General features: G+C 32.8%; 1 protein-coding gene across 9 annotated transcripts in view; it reads right to left on the reverse strand.

Moving 5' to 3' along the window:
* TBCK (TBC1 domain containing kinase) overlaps window positions 1-24,183 on the reverse strand; it is a 172,781-nt gene that overhangs the window by 53,279 nt on the left and 95,319 nt on the right. For 7 of the 9 annotated variants that reach the window (XM_014559202.2, XM_032461169.1, XM_032461172.1 and 4 more), the window contains 2 exons: window positions 23,425-23,586; window positions 8,803-8,978 (listed from right to left, as the gene is read on the reverse strand). In XM_014559202.2, coding sequence (XP_014414688.1) covers window positions 8,803-8,978; window positions 23,425-23,586 — 338 coding nt within the window. Of the gene's footprint in view, window positions 1-438; window positions 442-2,223; window positions 4,369-8,802; window positions 8,979-23,424; window positions 23,587-24,183 lie in introns of those variants that run through there. The other 2 variants (XM_032461194.1, XM_032461197.1) reach the window with 2 other exon arrangements.

The following is a 24,183-nucleotide window of genomic DNA, read 5'->3' on the forward strand; positions in this document are numbered from 1 at the left end:
TTGTTGTTTAAAGTAAAAAAAAAATTTAAAAGATTATGTTAGCTGAAGTCTGAAGAATGGATTAAAAAGGAGTAAGAATAGATGCAGGAAACTTGCAGGAAAGCAAGTGAGAGATGATGGTGAAATTGAGTAAATGATGGCATCAGTAAAGAAGTGAACAGGTTTGTGAATATGTTTTTTGACTGACTGAATATTGGAAGGAAAGGCAGGAATCAAAAATGAATCTATAAATAACAAGTTCATACTGTATAGCACAGGGAACTATATTCAATATCTTGTAACTTATGGTGAAAAAGAATGTGAAAATGAATATATGTATCTTCATGTATGACTGAAGCATTATGCTGTACACCAGAAATTGATACAACATTGTAAACAGACTATACTTCAATAAAAAATATATATATATATACCAAAAAAAAGAATGAATCTAGATACTGACTTGAATGATAATGGTGGTTACTGGTATAGGGAATGCTAGAGGAGAAACAGCTGTAAGGGGAAAAGAAAATAAATTCAGCCTTGGACATGCTGAATTAAAGGTTGCCTGTGGAACATCCAAGTGGAGTGTTGACCAAGCATTGGATATGGGTCTCCTAGATTAGCTAATAAGAGAAGCTTGAGCAGGAGCTAATAACTGGATGCCATGATCACTGTTTGACGCAAGTTTGCAAGACTGTCTAATATCCATACTGTGAGAGAACAGAAGGAGGCCTATACAGACCCAGAGGAATGCTATATTAATGACATGCAAGGGCAGGTGAAGACAGAGAAAGATACTGAGTGAAGATAACAGAGAGGAAAGACAAAAACGAGATTAGGACATACAAAAAAATCCAAGAAGATAATGTTTGAAAAAAAGAGATTAAGTGAGATCAGGGACTGAAAAGAGTAATTTGTGACAATTGTCAGGGTAATGGAAAAGGTAGAATACAAAATGGGAGTATAAGAATAAGATAGGTGTCCTAAAGGGTAAGATACATACTTTCTGCGAGTGTGTGTGTGTAGATATGTACACATAATTGAATAGTTTAATAATGCTAAAAAACTATTGTAGATTGGTAATATTCTCTATCTTTAGCTCTACACATAACTCAGACGATAATGTGATATTCTTGCAATCACTTATTTGTTTTCTAAGGATGTGGGAATATTTATCACCAAGAATTTAAGAATTTCTCTAGGAATTTTAATGAAACTCTCAGGTATGAATAGCTAACTATTAATAACTGAATAATCTGGCAACCTCATGGTCATACTAAATGGATTAAAATATAGTGACAGGCTATCATAAATGACTACCAGAAGATAAATGAGAGGTACAGAAAACAATCAACTATACAAATAAACACTAAAGAATAACAAATAGTACAGGTTTCAAAAATAATACATCTTTTTATCTATTAAACTTCATTTTCCCTAATATGATGTTAATAGATACAGTTTTTTCATATATTTTTTCAGCCAGTCCCTGATGAAGTGTCAGATTCTGGCAGACTACTCAATGTCAGCTGTTTGCTTCCTTAACTTTAGAAACAAGTTCTCATTAGCTCCATCCAACTTGGAACAGTTCTTTTTGACCAACAGAAATAAAAACCTGACTTAGCCTAGAGACAGTACAAAGATATTCTCTCTCCAAGGATCAGCTCTGATTAGGAATGACTCTTCATATCAGTGCCTTTTTAACATTAGACAGACTTTCTTCAGGAGTAGTCTCTGTCCCCTCAACCAACCAAGGCATTTCTTGTCAAAGACAGAGCTTCTATTAACACCATTCTTCTCAGTATGAGGACTCATAATTAATTAAAATACAGTACCAAATGAAATGAACTTAAACTCATAGAGTTTAAGAATATGCCTCCCTGGCTTTGCTGTTTCCTTTGATCTTTTTTCTCCCTCTTCTTCTTCAGCAACTTACATAGCCTCATTTTATAAATATGAAGTCATACATTTTCCCCCCATCCCATGATGTTTACTGCAGAGTGGAATATATTTTTGAAAGCACTGAATTTATCACTTAAATGAAATGTAGTAAACGTTAAATACAACTTGCACACACAATACAATATCGATAGCTAGCAAGAAGAAAGGATCTCTGGTAGGCTTGGACTCTAGAACTCAAGAAAGGTACAGTCAAAGTAAAAGATAATTAAGTGTATAATAAGAATAATTGTAGTGGGTCATTTAAAACATACTTTAAAATCTGTGTATTTAAGAAATCCTTTATTTCACTGTGAATTATTCAAAAATCCAGCTTCTTTCAATTCTTTATGTACTTAATATTCACAAAGTCACAAGCTGTGTGTTACGAAAAAATCTTAGCACCCCATACCTAACACACCAGAACATTAACAGTGGAACTGCATAGTGTTGCAAGTTCCCTTATTAGCAGAGGAAATGTGACCTACTTCAGCCTATTCCAGTGACTAGCCTCTTTACCAAAGTACAGTTATGCTTTGGAAAGAGTAGGTAAAATAAAATTAGGTGAATATGCAGTATTATTTTTATTTTCTGTAAATTTTTTTTTAGGATGGTGTTGAGATTTCTCAAGGATGTTAAAAAAAGGAATTCTTGATCTTCACTTATATAAACCCTATCAATCTTTCAAAAGCTAGCTGAAATAAAATGACTTGATAAGGGATAATCAGTCAGTATCTTATATACGTAAGGCATTATGATGAGCAATGAGAGAAATGCCCACTTTAGTTGCACTCATAGGTTCTTATGTGTAGGGTTCTTATTTTCTAGATACTCTACAATTTTCATTCAAAATGTCTTATCTGAAGAGTTAAGAAAGAAGTTGTTTATTTTATTTTATTGATTTCTTTTTAATTTCTAGGTAGTAAGAAAATTTTGTTATTATTTATATTATTTTCCAATATGAGTGAATAATGATCTGAGAAATGGTATCTGTATTATTTCTACTTCTTAAAATTTATTGAAATCTACATATGGCCAGAACCATGGGGTTTTGTTGTTGTTATTTGTTTGTGAGGCGGTAAGACCTCCATGATCACTTGAAAAGGTTTCTTTGTGAGTACAAATGTATGACAATATCTTAAAAATAACATCTGTCTAATAAGTATTATACACATAGAGGAACAAGAATTTCTTTTCATCATATGTAGATGGTAGTTATATGAAGACTTAACAAGAAATGAAGGAGTCAGATCAATTCTGTAAAAACTGTGAAATAATTCTATGACATTTTGAATCTCAAAGTACTGAAGACGATATTACAAGTACAATGTAGGAGGCTCTCATTGTTATGGTACCACATACTCTAAAAAATAATCAACATCTGACAAAAAATTATGTGTAACCAAACAGAAAACAGCAAATTTAATAATAAAAAATGACCTCTGGAAAACACACAGCTACCCTTATTCATTATAGTTCCATCGGATTCAAAAGACCTAATAGCTCTGACATACTTTTTCTTTAGTTATGTCTATAAATTTCTTGGAATTGAAAATGACACATGTAATCCTATTGCTTTTTAAAGTTAATATTGAAACAGAAGCAGCAGCAATTTAAAAAAAAATTCATCCATAATTCAGTGGTAGTGATAAGGCACTGCCAGGCATCTCACTTGAAGAATTCTAAGAATTTCCCAGCATTCCCCACATGTTACCATCAAAGCAGTAAGTTATAATGCCCACTCCCCTTCCAAAAGTTCCACTTGCTGCTTAAATATTTATCTGAATAGACAGGGACATATGTGTGTGTGTGTATAATTTAAATGAATGCAACAGAGCTGTGGTAAATAATCTCAGAATGAGTGAAAAAAATCACTCAGTTTGCTTAGCTATGATTCACTCTCACTTTGGTGTACATCTTATAAGTATGGACATACTGAAATAGAGTCCAAAGAACAACTAAATAATTAAGTTTGTTCTTTTAGGATGTAGAAAGATCCTATCCTTGAGAAAGCACTGGAGGAAGAGTTGGTAAAGGATACTGGCGATTGCACAATTATTCATTTGCCCTAGGGAGACTGTGGTGGTGAGAGGAAGAAGTTTTGTTACAAATTGAGAATCACTATACATAATTTGTACCTCTACCAGAAAAGAAAATAATTGTTGATATTAACTTTCATAGCTTGTATCACAAAAATTTCTCCAAATATAGAAAATTATCAACCTAACACTGAGCATGTTTTTTTGTAATCTTACATGTTCCCTTCACTGTGTGATTTTTTCTATTCCTTTCCCCATCCCAATTCCCTTATAGGCTAAGGTAATTTTCAATTGATAACAAATGTGAATGATCCATCAAGTCTCAACCTAGTAGTTCATTTATTATCATAACTAGGAATTCTTCCCCACATCTGTTCAGCAACAGTCCATTAGTGAAGATGACTGCCATCTGTACAGAGAACAAAACAAAAGGTAAAGAACTAGAGTCAACCTAACTTATTGGTTAACTAACTTGTTAGCTGAGGATAAATGATAGTGTTTATCTTGCAATCAACTATTATATTTAGGGCTATAGAAACCTAACTTTATTGCTGGCAAATTTTGCTCTCTAGAATTTTAAGGGGTGGTATCTTTCCCTCTTAAGAATTTGATAGCTTTTTTTTTTTTTTTTTTTTTTTTTGCTATTTCATTTTCTTCTACTGTTTTCCATGAATAAAATCCTTTACCTTCATGGAAGATATGAGAGAAGGCAAACCTTATATATAAGTCAAAGACATTCAAGACTATAAATTTCCAAATTATTTTCTGAATTCTCTCTCATATGTTATAAATTTTGCAGTACTTTGAATATGTAGTAAAATAAAAGAAATAAAAAGTTCCATTGCGAAATTGAATCAGCTGCTTGCCTTTTACTGAATCAAATATTCAACAATGCTTTCTTTTCTTTCATTGTTAAAAAGAGTAAATTCTCTAAACACTATGTATATGCCTTCTGATAGAAAAATGGGCAAAGAATTATCTGAAGACAATTAGAAGAAAAAGTATAATTGGTTAATAAACATAAGAAAAATACTTAATCTTATTAGGAATGAAACAAATACATATGTAAATGAGATTTTAAAAACTTATGAAGTCAGCAAAAGAAGTTTAATTATAATGCCCAGTGTTGCTGAGGATATATGGGAACTATGCATTTTCATTTACTGTTGCTGGATGTTTAACTGGTTTAAAATTCTTTTTCTGGAATATCACCAGCAATATATCAAATGTCTACATATATTAAAGGTCACATAATTGCTTTTCCTTCCACCTTATTGTAAAATCACTTCAACTTATTTAAGAGCAGGTATATAGGTGGTTGCATGAGTATATGTAAACATAGGCAGTAGGGAAATAGAAGAAAATTATAAAAATACTCGAAAATCATGACTGCAGACTAAGATGATATATATTAATATATACATTCCAATGAATAAGAGGGAAAAGCACAACACTTACACTACTGATAAAGTCCACTTGCATAAAGTAATCTGCTGAATTTCCTCAACTCTAAAGTGGGGATAGAAATACCTCAGAGATTTGTTCAGGAACAAATAAAATATTGTACCTGAGTACTGAAAACTATAAATCATTGTAATGTTATTTTTAAATTGCTAAAACTATAAAAAGCAGTGGTATTATTAACAAGATGAAACTTTATAGACTAGCATTTATATTGGACTTTCAGAAGCTATTCCAACTTAAACTATAAAAATGTATTTTAAAGTTTTTATGTATATTAAACTCATATTTAATCCATACTTAAAGCATACCTGAAGATAATTCAATGTTTTACTTATTTTATGACAACAGTATATGCAAGCAGTTAACATTACATAAACAAAATTTAATTCATTTAGTAAAATTCCAGACTAGTATATATATTCATAAACAAGAATAATAATTCTTGCTTATTCACAGTGTACATGCAACTAACTTACACCAGTCATTGATAAATTAACATGATGATTAAAGTTTAACAAAGAAATAGATTTAAAAATCCAGTGTTGATCAGTCTTTTCCTAAAATACACTCAGTTTAAAAAAAATCCATTTTATTTTATTCATCAGTTACATATCTTCATATATATATATGTATATATAATATATAATATATATATAATATATATATATATGTATTTCCAATTAATAAGCTGTGGTAGAATTATCAAGCAGAGTCTTAGTTATTTCAAGAAACGTAGAGGAGAAAGACTCTAGCACTAGGTGAAATAGTTCTTTAGGCAAGTTTCAGGATCAAAATAGTATTAAAACTAAGAGGTAAAGGTCAAAGTGAAATCTTAAACTGAAATTACTAGGGTAAAGCTGCCAGAAAGATTCCTTCTTTGGAGAGTCAGCCTCTCTCTCCCTTACTCCCCTTACTATTTGTAGGGACTCTAAATGTAAAGTGATAGTAATAAAGCTAACATAGCTGAGAGGCAAGAGAAGAATACCAAAACATCTCTTTTTTTGTACAAACTATTTAGATAGAGAAGACTTCAGAAAATTTTCATGTAGTTTTCAAAGTTGAAACACAACTTTAATTACTAAATAGTAAATGTGTAATAATAATTGTTACCATTTTTGAGTGCTTATTATGTATCAGACACTGAACTAGGTGCTTTACTTAACAATCTGCAAGATAGGAATTATTACAATTATGCTCACTTTTACAAACAGGGAACTAGACAGGTTACGTTAATTATTCAATATTATAAAACAAAAAAGAAACAGGGTTTAAACCTGAAACTAAATTCATCTAACAGTAAAGCTCATGCTTTTTCTACTACAGTGGTCTGCTTCTGGGAATAACTAAGACAGACACACATAAATTAAAGTGTAATTTTCTTCTCATAGCTGTTTCAAGCTTCCATTCAAGTTGCAGAGTGGTTTACGTTTCAATTTACAAAACCCATTTTTTATGTTATAGAATCTGACATCAAATACATAGTATATAAACATGAGTTGTGACTATCTTAAATTTAATGAATATGCTTTTATAAGGCATATATATACGTAATTTTTTGTATCTACTTTCTATTCTAACTCTTAAATCTGAACAAGGAAGACTTCAAATAAAAAATATTAGAATGGAAAGGGGGACAAAATTTGAGCTAAGATGCAAAAAGGGTACAAATATTTTGTATAAAAATTATATAAATATAAAAAATTAGATAATATATATACTTTAAAAAAGGATTTTGATAAAATCAGCATAGTAATTAAACAGATAATTTTAACAAGTGAACTTATAAAAATTGATTTAAGAAGAATGGATATTTGCACTGCTTATTTATTTTTTGCTTATTATCTGTATATCCGCCACTAAATGCAAATTCTATGAGAATAAATACTTGTTTTTTCAGTGCTTATCCCCAGCAACTAGAATGGTATCTGTTTTACAGTATGTATTCAGACACACTGTTGAAAAAATAATGCAGTAGTTTTTTTACATTATTCATTTTTTTCTTTATGGTTGAAGTATATCAGAAAGAATGAAATAAATTCTAAAGAATAGTGAGCTAAAATTTGAATATTCTTCAGATAGCAACATTTCATGTAAATAATGTATATTTTTCTCTTCCATTTCTTAGTATTGTTGTTAATGGAGATATTATATCTGACTTATGAGCACACAAAAAAGTTTGTTTTACATCACAAAGTTTTAGCAAATTGACCCAGAACTCTGAGACTTACCATATCTAGGAATTCACAAAGGGACTTGAGGTTTAGTGACATTCAAACTATTAAACTTTTTAAACAAAAATCTCATTTCAGAAAAGGGTATAAGGAAAAGGATTTTAAAATACTCAAATTAAACAGCAACGTTTCTTAGTAAAATTTTACTTTATCACAAGATGAAAGTCTCATGTTACCTGAATTGTCAATATTCTTTTCTGACCTTTTAAAATCAACTATCTCTCAGTCTTTTTTTTTCACTCAAGCATTAACATGTAGTGGACAAATGGAACAGAATATGAGTGACATCAGTGAGAATGGTGGTGTAAGGATCTCAGAAAAGCTGCTCCTCCAAAAACATAATGAGAGCAGAGATGATCAAAATAAACCTTTTAGAACTCTAGAAATTAAACAAAGGCCTGCAGCAATCTATGGAGTACATAGTCAAGAGAAACACCTGAATTTCATTAAGAATATGAGCTTCATGGGGCTTTAATTTACCTTACTCTCATTTCCCTCTCCTCAGGTACACAGTCACCTTGAAAACCAACAGTATCACAAACCAGAAATCTGTCAATCACTGGATGAATAGAGTAGTTTCAGAGTTTCCAAAAAGTATTATTTTAAGGAATTGTGATTATTTGACGTGTCTTTCAGTTCTCTGGAAACATCTCCTCACAGTATTTGCTTTTATTTGACCTGACTCAGAGCTTACTCAGTACAAAAAGACTTTACTCTGGAGGTTTCTGTCAAAAAAAGTCAGCAGCAATTGTTTAATATTGCAGCTGCCTGAGGTGGCCATAATAGCTTGGGCAAACAAGAAGCAGACAATAAAAATAAAAAAATTAAAATTAAAAGCTGGGGAATGCAATGTCCATAGAGGGGCTCTGAAAGTTCCAACATGATCCTGGGAATCTAGAAGTCTGTCCGTGTGTTCGTAAGATGTTTGCAACCTAGGAAAGACCCAAGGAGGCCTTAAGCTCTCACCTTTGGGTGATCCCAAGACCTCAAATAGTTGCATAATTACAAAAATACATAAATATTAGAAAACAGCTATGTTAAAAGGACGTAAGTGATAATAGTATTATGAACAGTAATGACACTAAAGTATACTAGTTTTAATATCCATCTTTTTTTAGAGTTTGTCAATTAAATATGCAGATACATACCAGATCTGTTTTTGGAGGATCTGGACACTCAGTGGAGAAATAAAGTGTCGAACTTCTGACTCCACTGCTATCAGAAGTTGGCTTTGGAGGTTGAGCATGTTGTCTGTAAGTAGCACTTTTAGGAGTCCAACAAAACAGGTTGATTGATTCTCGCACACAGCGTTCAATGTCAATTTCTAGAAAGGAAAAATTTTAAAAAAGCGAAGATAGAATCTTGATTGCTCAGTTTACGTAAAAACCACAATCTTTCCTAAATGCATATATACAAATATGGCTAAGATGATAACTAATTAGCAGAGATGTCAGTAAAAAAAAATATAGAAATTAATCAGCATATTTATGGCTGAAATGGTAGAAGGTATTTTATATTATTATGTAGATACATATACACATATATTTACTATGTAAATATATGCATATATTTTATAGGTGGTCTTATTGGTATTATAATCTACATATATATGCAATATATATGTATATTTCAGAGTATCATTATTTAAACATTATGGAATATAACATTTCTTCTTATTTAAGAATCTGCTTCACTAACTTTGATGATATTTTTTCTTTTTCAAAGTAAAACAAAGGCTGGGTAGAGAGGTCAGGCTGGAATTTGGGAGTGGGCAGGCAAAAGATTCAGGTGTTGATTCACCATGACTTTAAGTAAAGTGTACTAAAAGTTTCATTTTCATCTATTTTAGAAGATACAAAATCATCAGGCAAAATTTATTGAAATATCAATTTAGCATTTCTCACTTTTTTTTAAAATTTCTTGATTCAAGTGCACACAAGTTTAAGCGAAGCTTCATATAGAGAGAAATTGCACTAGATTAAAATTATAAAAATATTTTCACAGAAGATTTCCTTTTCTTTCTCAGATTTGAAAGTGATTTAAGCATTTTGGTACAGAGATAATGTACACAGGAAAGTTACTACAAAGTCAAATTATTGTTTGTGTGTTTGATAGGACTGTAGCTTTTTAGAAGATCAATAGTCCTGATGAAGAATAAGCTGTTCCTGTATGGGGAAAGTGGAGTGATCACGGAAAGGCAGTAGAAATTCACGAAGTTGACTAGGATGAAGGAGTTTAGCATGGACTAGCTTTCCCCATTCTATAGCTCTAATACTAGTAAATGGTAGATATCCTCACTTCCTTCACAAAAGTCCAAATGTGGCAGCTCAGATAAACAATGGAGAAAAACATAATACATATTTTAAATTACAAAGGGATGAGTTCCTTATTTCACATTATGAAATGAAAAGCTTATATATAAGAGGAAAAGAAACAGGAATTTAAGTCAGTTTTGTGAATGGTGCATGAGTCATGCAATTAGAGTTGTCTGCTTTTGTAAGGTGGAAAACTTTTGGATGAGCACAGGGAAATAGACACTTTTTGAGCATCTATTAGGTGACAGGCATTGTCTACTTTCACTTAGCCCATTTAATTCTTACAATGATTCTTGTAGACAGGTATTGCAATCTCCCTTATCTCTGTTGAAGACCAAAGAAACTAAGACATAAGAAAGCTAAGTGATTTAATGTGTTAAATGTGTTATGAGTAGAATGTCTTAAGTTACCAAATGGTTTAAAGGCATTTTTCATTACCCAATTCATTAAGATTTGGGAAAATAATAGCCAACAGATCTAGAAAGACCAGTTACTAAATCAAACATTCCTTTATCTGCTATTAGTGATGTTTGCCAACTTTATAGTTGGTTACTCCCATGGCTCCCCAAAGAGGTCAGATTTCATCACCTCCATATTGTATTTCTAACATAAAATCTATAAAATAGAGTTAGACATGTTTTGAGGCATGGATCTATTTATTTGAGAAATGGTCAGTATGGTTAAATGTATTTTTAAAAAGCTCTGTAATATTATCAACATGATATTCCACAGAGAAGAACACAGAAACCAACTAGAAGAAGAATAAAAGTTTAAGATATGTTCCTCTGCTCCACAAAAGAAGGAAGAGATATGTTCAATTCATTTTAGAAAATTCCCAATTAATATGGTTAAAATAAAAATTTGCAGCTAAAGAGAGAAAACTCTGTCATCTTAAAAAAGTTTATTCACTTAGCACTGTTTAATCTCCAAAGCAGAAGAATTTTGGACCGTAGATTTTACATCTGCAGTGCTCAAATCAGTCTGACATATCTGTCACCCATAAAAGGCTTGAAGTCAAGTCAGTGATCCAGATCAGAGGTTGTAGTTAAGTCCTTAGATCACTGACCATGGAAAAGTCATTTGTATCTGCTTCCAAAACACCCTACCAATACCATAAAAGGTTTACAGTGAATCTTGAGAATTTACTGGTATCCACTCCGATTCAAGCCTGATTACTAGTACTGGCAGATATCCCATTCTCCATTCTCTTGACCCTTGTCACTTCATCTCAAAATCCTTCCAAAGTACTTTATCGTAATAAAAATATTATGTAAAAATGCTTTGTAAACCATACATTAAAATATGCAATTATTCATTCAAAATATTCTCTCATCCTAGGGCACTACTATTTTCTATCTTGAATTTTCATTTTGATATAATACATTGTGAAAAAGCAATATACCATGGATTATGTTTTCCCAGGATGATTCCAAACTCCATGAGGTACTCTGTGACTCAGAGAAACCATTTATCTAAATCTCGGTTTCTTTATTCTCATCCATTACTACTATATTTCTCAGAAATACTGAATTATTTTCAAAATGATAAAATACAACTGATGTGTCATTTGGGTGAGGGGAGGTGGAAAAATCACCTCTTCTTAAGCCCTCTTTTCTCTTGTTTTAATGAATATGAATTACTTCCTAGATCAAACGAACATCACCCAATTCCCTTTGGTTCCTTCCTATATTTGATCTCTCATTTGGAGTCTAAGATACTATTTTTTCTCTCTTGATTAGCTGCATCATTTTGGTAGAACATATTTTCCAGTAGTTTCTAAGAAAGGATGCACAGAACGCAAATTATTTTGGAATTGTCCATGTCTTTTAATATACTTATTCTGCCCTTGACTGACAGTTGGGTTAGGCATAACATTCTAGGATTTCTTCTTTTTTTCCTCTTAAGAGTTATGTAAGGCAGGGCTCCATCATCTTTCTGCTGAGAATTTTGATGCAATTTTGATTTGAGATCATTTGAATGTGATTTTCCACCTTTCTGTAAACTTTTAGGATCCCCAGTGTTCTGAAATTTCATAATGATATATTTAAGTGTGTATCACTCACTTGTGTTAGGCATTTGATGGTCTTTTTGTAATCTTTCACTTACAGAAAAAGCTCTTGTTTGATGTCTGTAATAACTTCTTTCTGTTTTTCTTCTTCTCTCTTCTTTCGGTAGAAGAGTCTTGAACATCCTGAGTAGATTTTCTAATAATTTTGCCTTTTCTTCTTATTTTCCATCTTTATTTGTATTCTACTCTCTGAGAGATTTCCCAAACCATATCATTCAACTCTTTTATTATAAAGATCCTTGCATTTCTACATCATTTTTAATTTCCAGTAAATTAAATTTTGTTGTTACTTTAAAAAAATTCTGATTTTTCATAGTTACCATATTTTCTCATAATTGTCTTTCTGAGGATATCCCTTTATTCAGTTGGTACCAGTCTGTGTTTTTTAGTTGGAGGATTCCCTTAGAGATTTGGTAATTTATGACTATACATATTTAAAAGAATAGCACTAAAAATCTGATTGGAAGTTTTCTATATGTGGCAGGGCTTGGTAACTGGTGGATTCACTATAGGTAACTCGGGGATACAGTCATTTGTTAGAGGACCTATGTAAGTAAGATATTTCTCCCTTCTGGGGACATTCCATCTCTCCAGAGACTAATTCTTTAATCTGTCTAAACTAATCCTTGCCAGCATTCTAGGACTGACTATGGAGGGGCCTGGGGCTTGTGACTATATACATTTCCTCACTCCGGCTCTTTGCTATGCTGCTAACTCTGAGATTCAAGACTCTACAATTCCACTACTCCAAAGAATACTCCTCCAAATGTATTGCTCCTATGGTCATGTTTTGTAAAATTTGCAGAAGTATAAATATTTAAACTATAATCAGTGAAAACTGTTGTCTTTATTTACACCAATTTCTCCTCCATTACTCTTCCTTTTGTGCTGGGCAACACAGAGGCTCTGGATACTTTGACACAACTAAGCAAGCTGAATTAGAGATACACAGTGTGGTTTACTGGGGTATATTTCACTGATCTGAAGTCACTTTTGGGTAATTTCTCCTTGACTAGACTCTAGCCAGGCTTCTCTAAGCCTTTTCTCAACTATACTTCAACTTGGCCTATAGAGACTTGAGCAAAACTCTAACATAGTTTATAGCAATTCAAGGCCACATCCCTAGGATGACCTTAACACTCTATAAGTGCCTGCCTGAGAAATATCAAGGCTGCCAAAAGAACCTACCATTTGACAGTCAATACTTGAAGATAGGGTCCCTGTCTTCCAGCCTCTATGGGAAGGTGGGAGTCTAAATTTGATAAGTGTCAATTAGCAAACCCAGATTGGTATCACATGGACCAATGCCCCTCGTCACAGTTTTTGTAATTTTTTCACTTCCCTGAATCTTCTAGTCCCCTCCTTCCTTATTCCCTCATTCCCTCTTTAAAATGCCCTGTCACCTCTGTACAAATTGACAATGAGTTTAATTTATGCTGGACTCTTACTACACCAGTATGTTACTGATTAAAACCTGTCCTTACCACTTTAATTGGTATCCGGCATTTTTTATCTTTGACAGTATGGCAAAGTTATTTCTAGCTCTAGGAATGACTTCTTGGAATACTCCCACCACCCTCTATACAGGAGCAGAGGTTGTATGTGCTATAAATATGTTCCAGCACCCGAAGTTTATGGGTAGGAGAAACATAACAGACATGTACAAAGCCAAAAATCAGACTTTAAAATTCTTTGAAACATTAAACATGCAAAATTATAAGCAGAAAATCTGATTCTCATTGATGCTGATCAAAAGAGAAACACTCTCCTTCTAGGAATATACTTGATAATGCTACATATACAATTACAAGTGCACCATTAACATTTTTCGTTTTTTTGATAGGAATTTCACAAAATAGCATTTTGTTTACAAGAATAAACAGTACAATAAACAAAAGCTACACCTGTGTTGTCATATGTTTTATGTATTCCTACTATCAAAAATAAAAAAACAAATCTCAACAAACCCTTCCAGTGAAAAGACTTATTATCTATTTTCTCTATAGAAAATACTGCACAACTGTTGTTATATGAAGAGATGATCAATGAGAAAGAAGCAAAAAATGAGGAATAGACATTTAATGAATAAAAACATTATGTTTTTTAATTTTGTAATTTGTTGTGATCTCTTTGCTCTAATGGTCTTTTAATAGCCTAATTTTAGATTGTAATTTATAACCTATTCTTAAAGAAGGGCATCTCCTGACACTGCATAAGCTTCATGTCACAAAATCTAGATCTGCCCTTATCTTCCAGTCTTCTGCAGACCAGTAGACTCTTGGCTAAGAGGGTGGTTGCAAAGATTTGCAAAGGCAGGAGAAATGAAACTATTCCTTATGCAAAAACACATTCAATTGCTTCTTTTCTGATTTTCTGCCTCATTTTTCATTCACCTTCAACTCTGGAGACCTTTTGGTCTGCATCAAGAATCGGCTTGCTTCTTTTTGGTATCCTCCTTTGCAGGAAAGTTTCAGTATTCTTTGCTTTATTAAGTGATGTAACTGCTTTCTATTTTCCAAATACTTGTTGACATTTCTTGTCTACTAGTGCACTTATATTCTCTTTCTTCTTCGAATTATACTTTTTTCATTCCCTTACTGTCACTTTTGTGATGTTTCAGAAGGAAGCAGAGATAAACATGTGTACAATTTGTTATTCTGAATTACAAAGGTTTCCAAATTTTAAAGGCTCTAGTTCAAAAGGGGTGGGAATGAAGTTAGGAGATGGGCATGGCGAGCATGGAGTCTCACTCCCTTGGTCTGGTCCCTGGCCTGCAAAATAGCAGTTAAGATACTTGCTCAGAAGGCAGTATAGTAACAACGGCACACAGGAAAGATTAACCCAGGAGGCAGCATTATCTAGTTTTGATTCAGTTCAATTACTTACAAGTTGTACGGCTTTGGCCAACTCATTTTTCTGCATCTCTTTTCTCAGTTATAAAACAGGAATGATACTTTCTGGGACTGTTATGAGGTATAAATAAGATTATTCTAGCATATAGTAGGAACTCAAGTATTTAATAGGCAAACTTTTAGATATACAGAAAACATGAAAAATTTTAGCACTTCGACTAAAATTTTAAAAAGTATAAGCCTTGGATCCCATTTAGTCTGCTTCTTGTTTTAAATTCAGTTAAAAAATAGGCTAGTTTTCTATTTTACACTTGACAGATTTCTCTTTAAAAAGAGAATGTTTTCAAAAAATTATTCTTTTCTACTTTTCAAAATCCAAAGACTTAGAATATTATTCAGTGATAAAAAGAAATGAGCTATCAAGCCACGAGCAGAAAAAGTCTGAAAGGCTACACAGTCTATGATTCCAACCATATGTTATTCTGGAAAAGGCAAAACTTTGTAAGGACAAAAAAAAGATCACTAGTCGCCAAGGGTTTCGGGGGATGGGGGGAGTAGGAGAGGATGGATGAGCAGCTGAAGCACAGTGAATATTTAGAGTGGTGAAACTGTTCTGTATAATACTGCAATGGTGAATACATGACACTGTGCATTTGTCAAAAACCTAGAGAACTCTGCAACACAACTAAACTATGGACCTCAGTTAATAACAATGTATCAATATAGTAAAATCAGTAAAAATGGCATAGTAGTTATCTCCAAGGATACTTTTTTAAAATTAAGAGTGTTTTTGAAAAGGAACTGCTGAAAGAAAGTCACAAATCTGTAATCAAGTCATAATCTGTTTATTATAGTTGATTTATCACTTGACAAAGGAAACAAATTATGACTTTGTTCAAATGCAAAATAAACTCCATTGTCAAAGAATACTCTCACTAAAAAGAATAATCCCCAGGACATTTACTGGGCACTCTGGATTTGTAAGAATTAAAGTATTAATAATTTTATCCTAATTATGTAATCACAGGACAAGAGGGGTCACTGAAGCCATTCTAGAATATCTTGGTTTATGCAAGACATTTAACATATTGGACAGAAACGCTTTCTTCCCCACTCTAAAATCCTCATCTGTACTTAATAATAGTATGATTATTGTTCCATACCACCCTTTGTTTGAGAGAATAAACTCATGGTTGTCTTTGTGAGGCAGGTACGGAATAAGTAGACAGTAGAACTCCTATGGATGGGAAATAAATGATTTTGTATATCCAAACCACAATTACAAAACATGGCTTGCTTAAATAAAGGAAGATAAATTGTAGAAATAACATTTTATATTTAAAATGAGTTAAAACTTTTTAAAAATCAAGTTTTTATTTGTTGTTTACTGAGAAAGGACTAACACATGCATAAAGCAATGGCTAGTATGTTACCTAAGGGTTTTATCTAATAGCAAGTAATGTCATTATTATAATTTAAATGAGCCTCCTAGGATGTCAGAATTGAACTTTTGAAGCTACTAGATTGAACCATTTGAAACTGCTGATATGGAACTGCTTCTTAAACATGTAACATGTTCCCTTGCTTAGTAAAAAGTACTGGATTTGAATTCTAAATGCCAGTTACTAACTACAATCTATAACCTCAATGTGTTTCAATTAGTTCAAGAGCAAAATGGAGATAATAAGAAAGCTACTTAATATAGTTGCAATGATTACACAAGATTAAAAATCTTAAAAAGATTTTAAACTCTAAAAGTGATTCTAAGTTTTGATAACTAAAGATTATCCACATTGCCAAAATTTTCTATTCACAATCTAACTTTTGAAATGAAGCTTACTATATATATGAGAATTAACAATGTATACACTTAAGTTTAGGTCTCAATATTTCCCCATGCCAATGTGTCCATAAAGGCTTCCCTACTGTTTATTTAATTAAACTGAACTAAATGAGTTATTACTATATTCAAGTTATGGTATTACGTGCTGAGGGATCACAAAGATGAGTATTTGTCAAAGCCTGGTCAGGTCAGAGTGAGAGTTCCCACTGAGCACCTTGGGTATTAAGTTAAGGACCTAGACATGCCACATTGTTTAGCTAAATAAAAAAATTAAAAGAGACCCACCTTAACAAAGAATAAAACCAATTTGATATGAACAAAAGGGCCCACCAGTTATTTAACTGTCTAGCAGAACAAAACTCAACATTCTTTAAAGAAAGATGATAAAATTGACTCCTTACAATATACTTTTATTAATATCCACTATATAATAAATAATTAGATATGCAAAGCAGAAAAATGTGACTTAAAATCAAGAGAAGCATAGAAATATACCTACAAGATGATCCAGAATAGGACTTAGCAAATAAGGACTTTAAATTAATTACTATAGATATGTTCAAGGACTTGACGGAAAATATAGTCAAAGTGAATGGACAGGGAAATGCAACCAATATAGAAGAGCCAAATTGAAATACTAGCACAGAAAAGTGCATTATTCCTTCCTCAGACTTGGTGTGTCCTGCTATAAATTCCTATTGCTGTCTATAGAACTTAACACCATTATAACTATTTACTTAATAAAGGGGTCACAAATTAGTAGCCAACTGGCTACAATCAGTTATACTTGGCTTAAGTGTTACAGTTTTTAAAAATTTGAGCCACTGTTTACAATTGGGAGATTACATAAAAATATTATGGTAATCCTATTTCATTTATATTTATCTCTCAATGAAAGCAAGTAACTGTTAATTGAACCTCATGCCTCATCCAAAAAACAACAACAACAAAAAAAGCTAGATCACTTCTCACTGCCCTTCTTTCCCACTATGGGGAATGTCAAAAGTATCTTAAAAATCTATGAAATTTCATAAATTGAGTCGAATTTCCTCCTCACTCTCTTATTCTCATTAATTTCCAATTCCATCTTGAGGATAAACAGGAAAATAATAAGACAGATTTAAGAGTTTACATATTTTATACTTTGCTCTATTTCTTAATTTTTAATAACTTAACTCATTTTCTTTCAGTTCCAACATATCTGTATATTATTTGAAAAAAATGGCCTGGATTTCTAATTATAGATTGTAGGGAACCTGGCACATAACTGTGTTGTTCAAAAAGTGTACTGTTTTTATTAAGTATTCCATGCTATGCTAAATAATGATAAAGACTGCATTACAAAAGTGCTTTAAGTCAGAATAAATAAGTACATTTTTTCCTAGCTACTTAAGATATTAATACAATACTTTTGAGGAACCCTTGAAGTGCTACACAATAGTGAGATACTACTAGTATTTTTCATTATGTGCTTAAAATGAATCCCATTGTGAAGTATGTGGGTAACACTGAAATGAAATCTCAAAATTTTATTTAAAATTTTTCACTTCAACTTAGCTTCCATAATCAAACACACATCATACAACTAAGATGTTTCAGCCAAACGCTAATTTCTTCCTTCAAATAAGATTTCAAAGTTTTCATATGCTCAAGTCCCTTCAACAGACTCTCTATTTCGCTGTATTTATATGTACATATTTCTTTCTTTTAGTGGTAAAGTAACTATTTTAACCTCTGAGAATATATTAAGTGTTCTTCCATACATATTTCCCAATTTCTTTCTATAGGTCCTTAAAAAAACTTCTTCTAAAGATTCCTATCTTTGAAGATGCTCAGAGGTACAAAGATACACACTCTAAGAACTTATTTCAACCATAATGACATACACACGTTGAATTAATTTTCAACTGTACAAAGGAAATACACCAATAAAATAAAAAAAAACATTTAAACATCTCAGCTACAAATCCATTCTGAAATTATTAACGATTTTTTTTCTTTTTGAGTAAAAGTAGATTTATTTAGAGATGTACATGGTGGGGGATGTGCGTGGAGGTTAAAGTAAAGGTAGATACATACTCCATAGACAAGAGTACGGGCGGTCTCAGAAGGCAAGAGAGAGTGCAGTGTTGCTAGTTTTTATATATTAAGAAGTGAGAGGATTATTCCTACTACCCTGGGGAAGGGGCAGGGATTCCCAGGAATTGGGCCACCACCCTGGTTTTGAACTTTCATGGTTGGCTTCAGAACTGTCATGGCACCTGTGGGTGTGTCATTCACCACGCTAGTACATTACAATGTGTATAATGAACCTCAAGGTCCACTAGAGGTCAAAATTCTGGCCATCTTGGGCTTCCAGGTCTATTGGGAGTGGACTTTCATGCCATCTTGGTGCTAACTGCTGTGTCATTTCTTTATGGCTGTGTCCTGCCCTCTTCCTTCCTGTCTCACTTTCCCCTCAGAAATTTTACTCCCACAATCTTATAAGGGTGTGCAGAGGGGTGGTAGTCTATCTCCCATAGCTGAGCAGGGGCCTTGACCCTGCCTATTAGGGAGTAAAAATCTATGAATGCCTAATCTAGGGGCCCCAGGAACAGGGAAGCTTCTTGTGGAAACTGTTTTCTTAACATCAGTGGCCAACATTCAGTATTGGATGGCACTATGAAAAACCCAGTATTTCTTCCAAAATACCCTACCACTATTTTCAGATTGCTTGAGAAATGACAAATGTACTGCTCTCATGGTTATTTCCTCTAGTACTAAAATGACACATCTACCAATACATATCAAGAACTTTTAACAAGATTTTCTAGCACCACTTGTACTTTCTTGGAATGTGACATCACACTGTATCATTTACTACAAGGGAACAGAAGTTGGAAGCAATTTTTGGCAAAAATAACAATGCCTTCCTGCTGTGCTCTCTGTTCAAGAACTAAAGAGTTAGTATAAAGTTGTGGAAAAGAGGAAGAAAGGAGAAAGGAGAGGGAACTTACAAGGATTGAATGTTACACATTATTTGCATTCTTAAAATATTAAATGTGACACCTACTTGAAAAAATAGTTATGCATACTTGGTAGCAGGTTTTGTGTCATGTGCATTATGTATATTATCTTTCATACTCTAACATTAAAGCAGAAATTACCTTTATTTTAGTGAAACTTTCATAATGTAGAGGAGCCTCTTTCCAGTGAGGTTAAAAACTTGCCCAAATTCACACAACTACTATATGCCAGAGCTGGGATGTGAACTCATATCTGTTTCACTCCACAGACCACTCTTTTCAGTGGCAGAACCATTCTGAAACTTTCCTGAGTCACACAGGTAGTGAGTGGTAGAGCTAGGACTCAAACCCTTATGTCTTGACTCCAAAGACTGGGCTGTCTATCCACTATACCATGCTGTCTCTGAGCAATGAAAAGAGCTATTCTTCTTAGTCATAATATACATTTAACATTGAAGGCTTACTTTACTTCTTAGGTAATTCCTTAATTGCTTTTGCTAATAAGGAAATCTATATGATTGATATCTACCTCAATAATTTATAGAAAGACTCAAATGGGATGATTGCTTCATTTATTCTATCAATTGTAAAGCATGCCATGATACAAACAAAAAAGTGAGGAAAATTATATAATAATGATGATAATAACATTAATAATAATAATCACCTACATAGCACTTCCTCTTTGCTGGCACTGCTCTAAATTTTTCAGATATGCTGATTTATTCAGTACAACAATCTTGGGAGGTAAGTACTGTTATCACTTTCATATAGTCAGGGTTAAAGAAACAGATACAAAGAGTTTAAGTCATGTCCCTAAGGTCACAAAATTGTAAGTGGTAAAGCCCGGACCTAAAACCAGTTGATGTGGTTCCATACTCCATGCTCTTAACCACTAGGCTATTGGTAGGGGAAAAAACCCACTAGGGTCTGTAGGAAAAAACCTAGAAAGGACAATTAACAGGGAAAAAACACTGATATTTCTTCACCTAGGGGAGTGTCAACAGTCATCTGTTGCATTGGTGGTGTCCTGTTGGTGCAGTCATCTTGATGTAAGTGAGAATGAAAGTTGGTCCTCAGGCAGCTCATTCTTTGCAGATATAATCAAGTAAAGACCTGATCATACTGGAGTTGGGTGGGCCCTAATCCAATGACTGGAGTCCTTGTAAGAAGAGGGTAATTTGGACACAGACATAGGGGAGAATGACATGTGACCACGGAGGCAGAGGTTGCAGTCATTCTGCCCCAAGCCACAGAACGCCAAGGACTGCCAACAACCACCAAGAAACTAAGGGAGAGGCATGAAACAGATTCTCCTCTGAGCCCCTCTCCCCAACAGAAAACACACAAAACTCCAGAAGCTTATTTTGTTCACAAGGTTTCCAACTGGATAGTGTTTCCATCATATTATTGTCAACAGATGTTTTGAACAGTGAATATGCTAATCTGTTTCAGCAAAGAATTTAGTTAAACGTGTTCTGACTGCTTACTTATGCTTTTAAACTCAGTTAATTGGGTATTTCAGTAAAGCAATTTAAAATTGAGTTCAAATTAATGATTAATCCTAACCTATCTTTATCTACAAAGTCTGTCTCAAGAATTAAGGTGAAATACAGAGTTAGCCTATCTATTCTTTTTTTGTAGACTTAAGAAATGATGTTTTCTTTCTTTCAAATATATTCCAAGCTTAAGTCACATAATATTTTGCTTAGAAAAGGCATGTTCAGTGTGTTTGTTTATGTATTAATCTGGATTCATTTTTTAGGACTTCCCAGGACCACTTCCCAGTTCCTTCAAGCATCAAATACAGTTAGGAGGCTCAACATGATGAAAAAAGGACATCTTTCAGATCTAATTAGGCAAGACATCCCAAATAAGTGCATTTTGATAAAAAATAAAATGAAACACAGGTGTACTTAAGGGCTAAGTTTGCTTTGACACTCCCCCTCTTTTTAAGTCACATTTTTCTTACAAACTCTTTTTTTCCCCAACAGGAATCATATACAGTGACCAAGTAAGTTATGAACCAGAAAAATGGCACTGAGGATAAAGGGAATCCACATCAATAGAGGGCTTCCTATTTTCAAAAGTAAGTAGTGTTTACCTTTTCAACAAGTCAGTTCCAACAAACACATATTCTCACTTTCTGATTTCCAAAATAATAACTTTATTTTAATGGATAAGCAGAGTTACCACTAACCTGCCTACATAATATGAAAATAGATTCTTTTACCAGTGTATAACTGGAACATTTGTGTTCAAAACAGGAAAGGCATTAAATTTCTTTGACTTGAAAATGTACAATCATTATTCCTAATATATATTTTTTAGACCAGACCATAAAAATTCTTTTAACCCTAATCAATCATCCTCTGTTTACCTTGGCAAGTTAGGAATAACAGGAAAATATCTGTAGGGTACAGACAGTATTTGCAGTTTGTAAAACAAGCTTGTTTGTAACTGTTCAACACCAACAGGAAAAAAAAAAGACAGATAACTTGATTTTCATAAAGAATATCCTAGAAAAAAAATAACATAAGAGCTAAACTATTTGTTCATATAAGAAATAATTGACTTTAATTAAAGTTTGATTAGTTAGAAAGCTGATGGTGATACTTGTAATTTGGGGGGAAAGAGAGATTTTAAATAAATCTAATAATTTTTCTTATTATTTTCCCAAAAAGGATGAAGATTTTCAACAACAGAGAAATGGTTAACAGATCCAGATATAGATCATCGACTAAAAATAAAAACTGGTGTAGATAACAGGTTTCTTAGTCTTCTTGAGAGTACTTATTAAATACATAATCTTAAAATACCTTTCTTTTATTCTTTGTTTGATTTTTAAGCAAATTTATCTCTTGGACAATTTTAAGTGTGTTTATTTTCAGCAACCACTCGTGCCTGCCTGAACATATGGAGAACAGCAATAAACTCATAGAAGGATTGGAGCCAATACAATGCTATTTGAAGAAAGTAGAATTTTTCTACCTGAAAACATTTTGGTTTCTGCAAAAAGGTAGTTTAGTATTTGTCTTCCACAGATTGTTATATTCTATGCAACCATATTACTTTCATCTTTTCAGCTATAGCATCAAAGGTTAAACCATAGTTAAAATTCAGATTTCTACACTTCAGCATTCAACTCCTAGATTTATGAACTCCTCACTTGTGAATACAATACAGCTTAACGTATTATCATGCATTGTATAACACGGAATTTCCCTGGAGTGTGATCTGCCCTCCCAAGAGGACAGTATTTTCTCTCCTCAAACTGTCAAATTATTAGCATGCCGCTATGGAGAGGAGAAAGCAAAGATCCATGTAAATTAGATTCTCAAACACCTTCCCAAGTGGCCTTTATTTACTCTCTATCTGCTGAAGATAAACGGGTCTATCCTAAGCAAAAAGACAAATATGTCATAACCCCCCTACCTCTTTTACCTTTTTGGTGGCATCAATGACATGAATGTAAATGACAGTGAGCTAGTATGACCCAGTTTTCTGTTTACAATGCTGGGCCAGCAGAAGAGGTAGTATACAAGGGAGAGAATTCAGAGAGGGATGATGAGGTTCAACTAGAAGAGATTCTGAAGGCCTAGATGATCATTCCAAACTGTTATAAGAATGTCTCATTATCCTATAATTACATTTCATTTAGTGATTCTCTTTATATATAATCTATACCTGGTAAATCAGAGAAGAGAAGAATGCACTCATTAAAGCCATTTGCCAAAAGCCGGTCACGCAGCTGCTGAAGAATTGCTACTCCGATACAGAATGGGAAGGAGGAATTCCCAAGTAGTAGGGTGTCCCAGAGGTGGAAAATTTTGTGCAGTGGAAATACATCTGTAAAATGACAAATATAAATTAATTAATTAAAACTAAAAAAAACAAAATAAAAATTAAAACAACTATAAGCTGCTTTACTAGACATATGACAATTTTTTATGGCCAAAACTATTAAAAAGCAAATACTATCAAACTGTTTTTATAAAATGTTTACTTGGCTTTGTAGATTTATTGATTCCTAAGACATCTTAAAAAACTGACAATCAGATTGATCGAATAGATGACATTTTCTAATCTCTATTAATCTTAGTATAGTTGTTCAAATTCAGTCTATTAATTCCTAGAATTTTCCAGTTATATTATTCTCATAAGTTTTTTAATTAGAAGAATTACAGTATTGTTATAGATTCAGTATTATTACATTTCTATTATACACTCTAAACATTGCTTTTTCAAATTCTCATCAAAAAATCTGATTAACAATTTTCTACTTTTGCAACTGTCCTTTTTCCATTTCCGTTTTTAATAACAATCTTAACATCTTTTTAGGTCAGTGCATACAGACCTACTTCAAATATTGTATTCCACTTATCATATGTACATATTTAAGCAGGATATCCACCATACTAATATCTGTAACTGATTAAAAGTATT

Source organism: Camelus ferus, chromosome 2 (genome assembly GCF_009834535.1).
Source record: "Camelus ferus isolate YT-003-E chromosome 2, BCGSAC_Cfer_1.0, whole genome shotgun sequence".
Lineage (NCBI taxonomy): Eukaryota > Metazoa > Chordata > Mammalia > Artiodactyla > Camelidae > Camelus > Camelus ferus.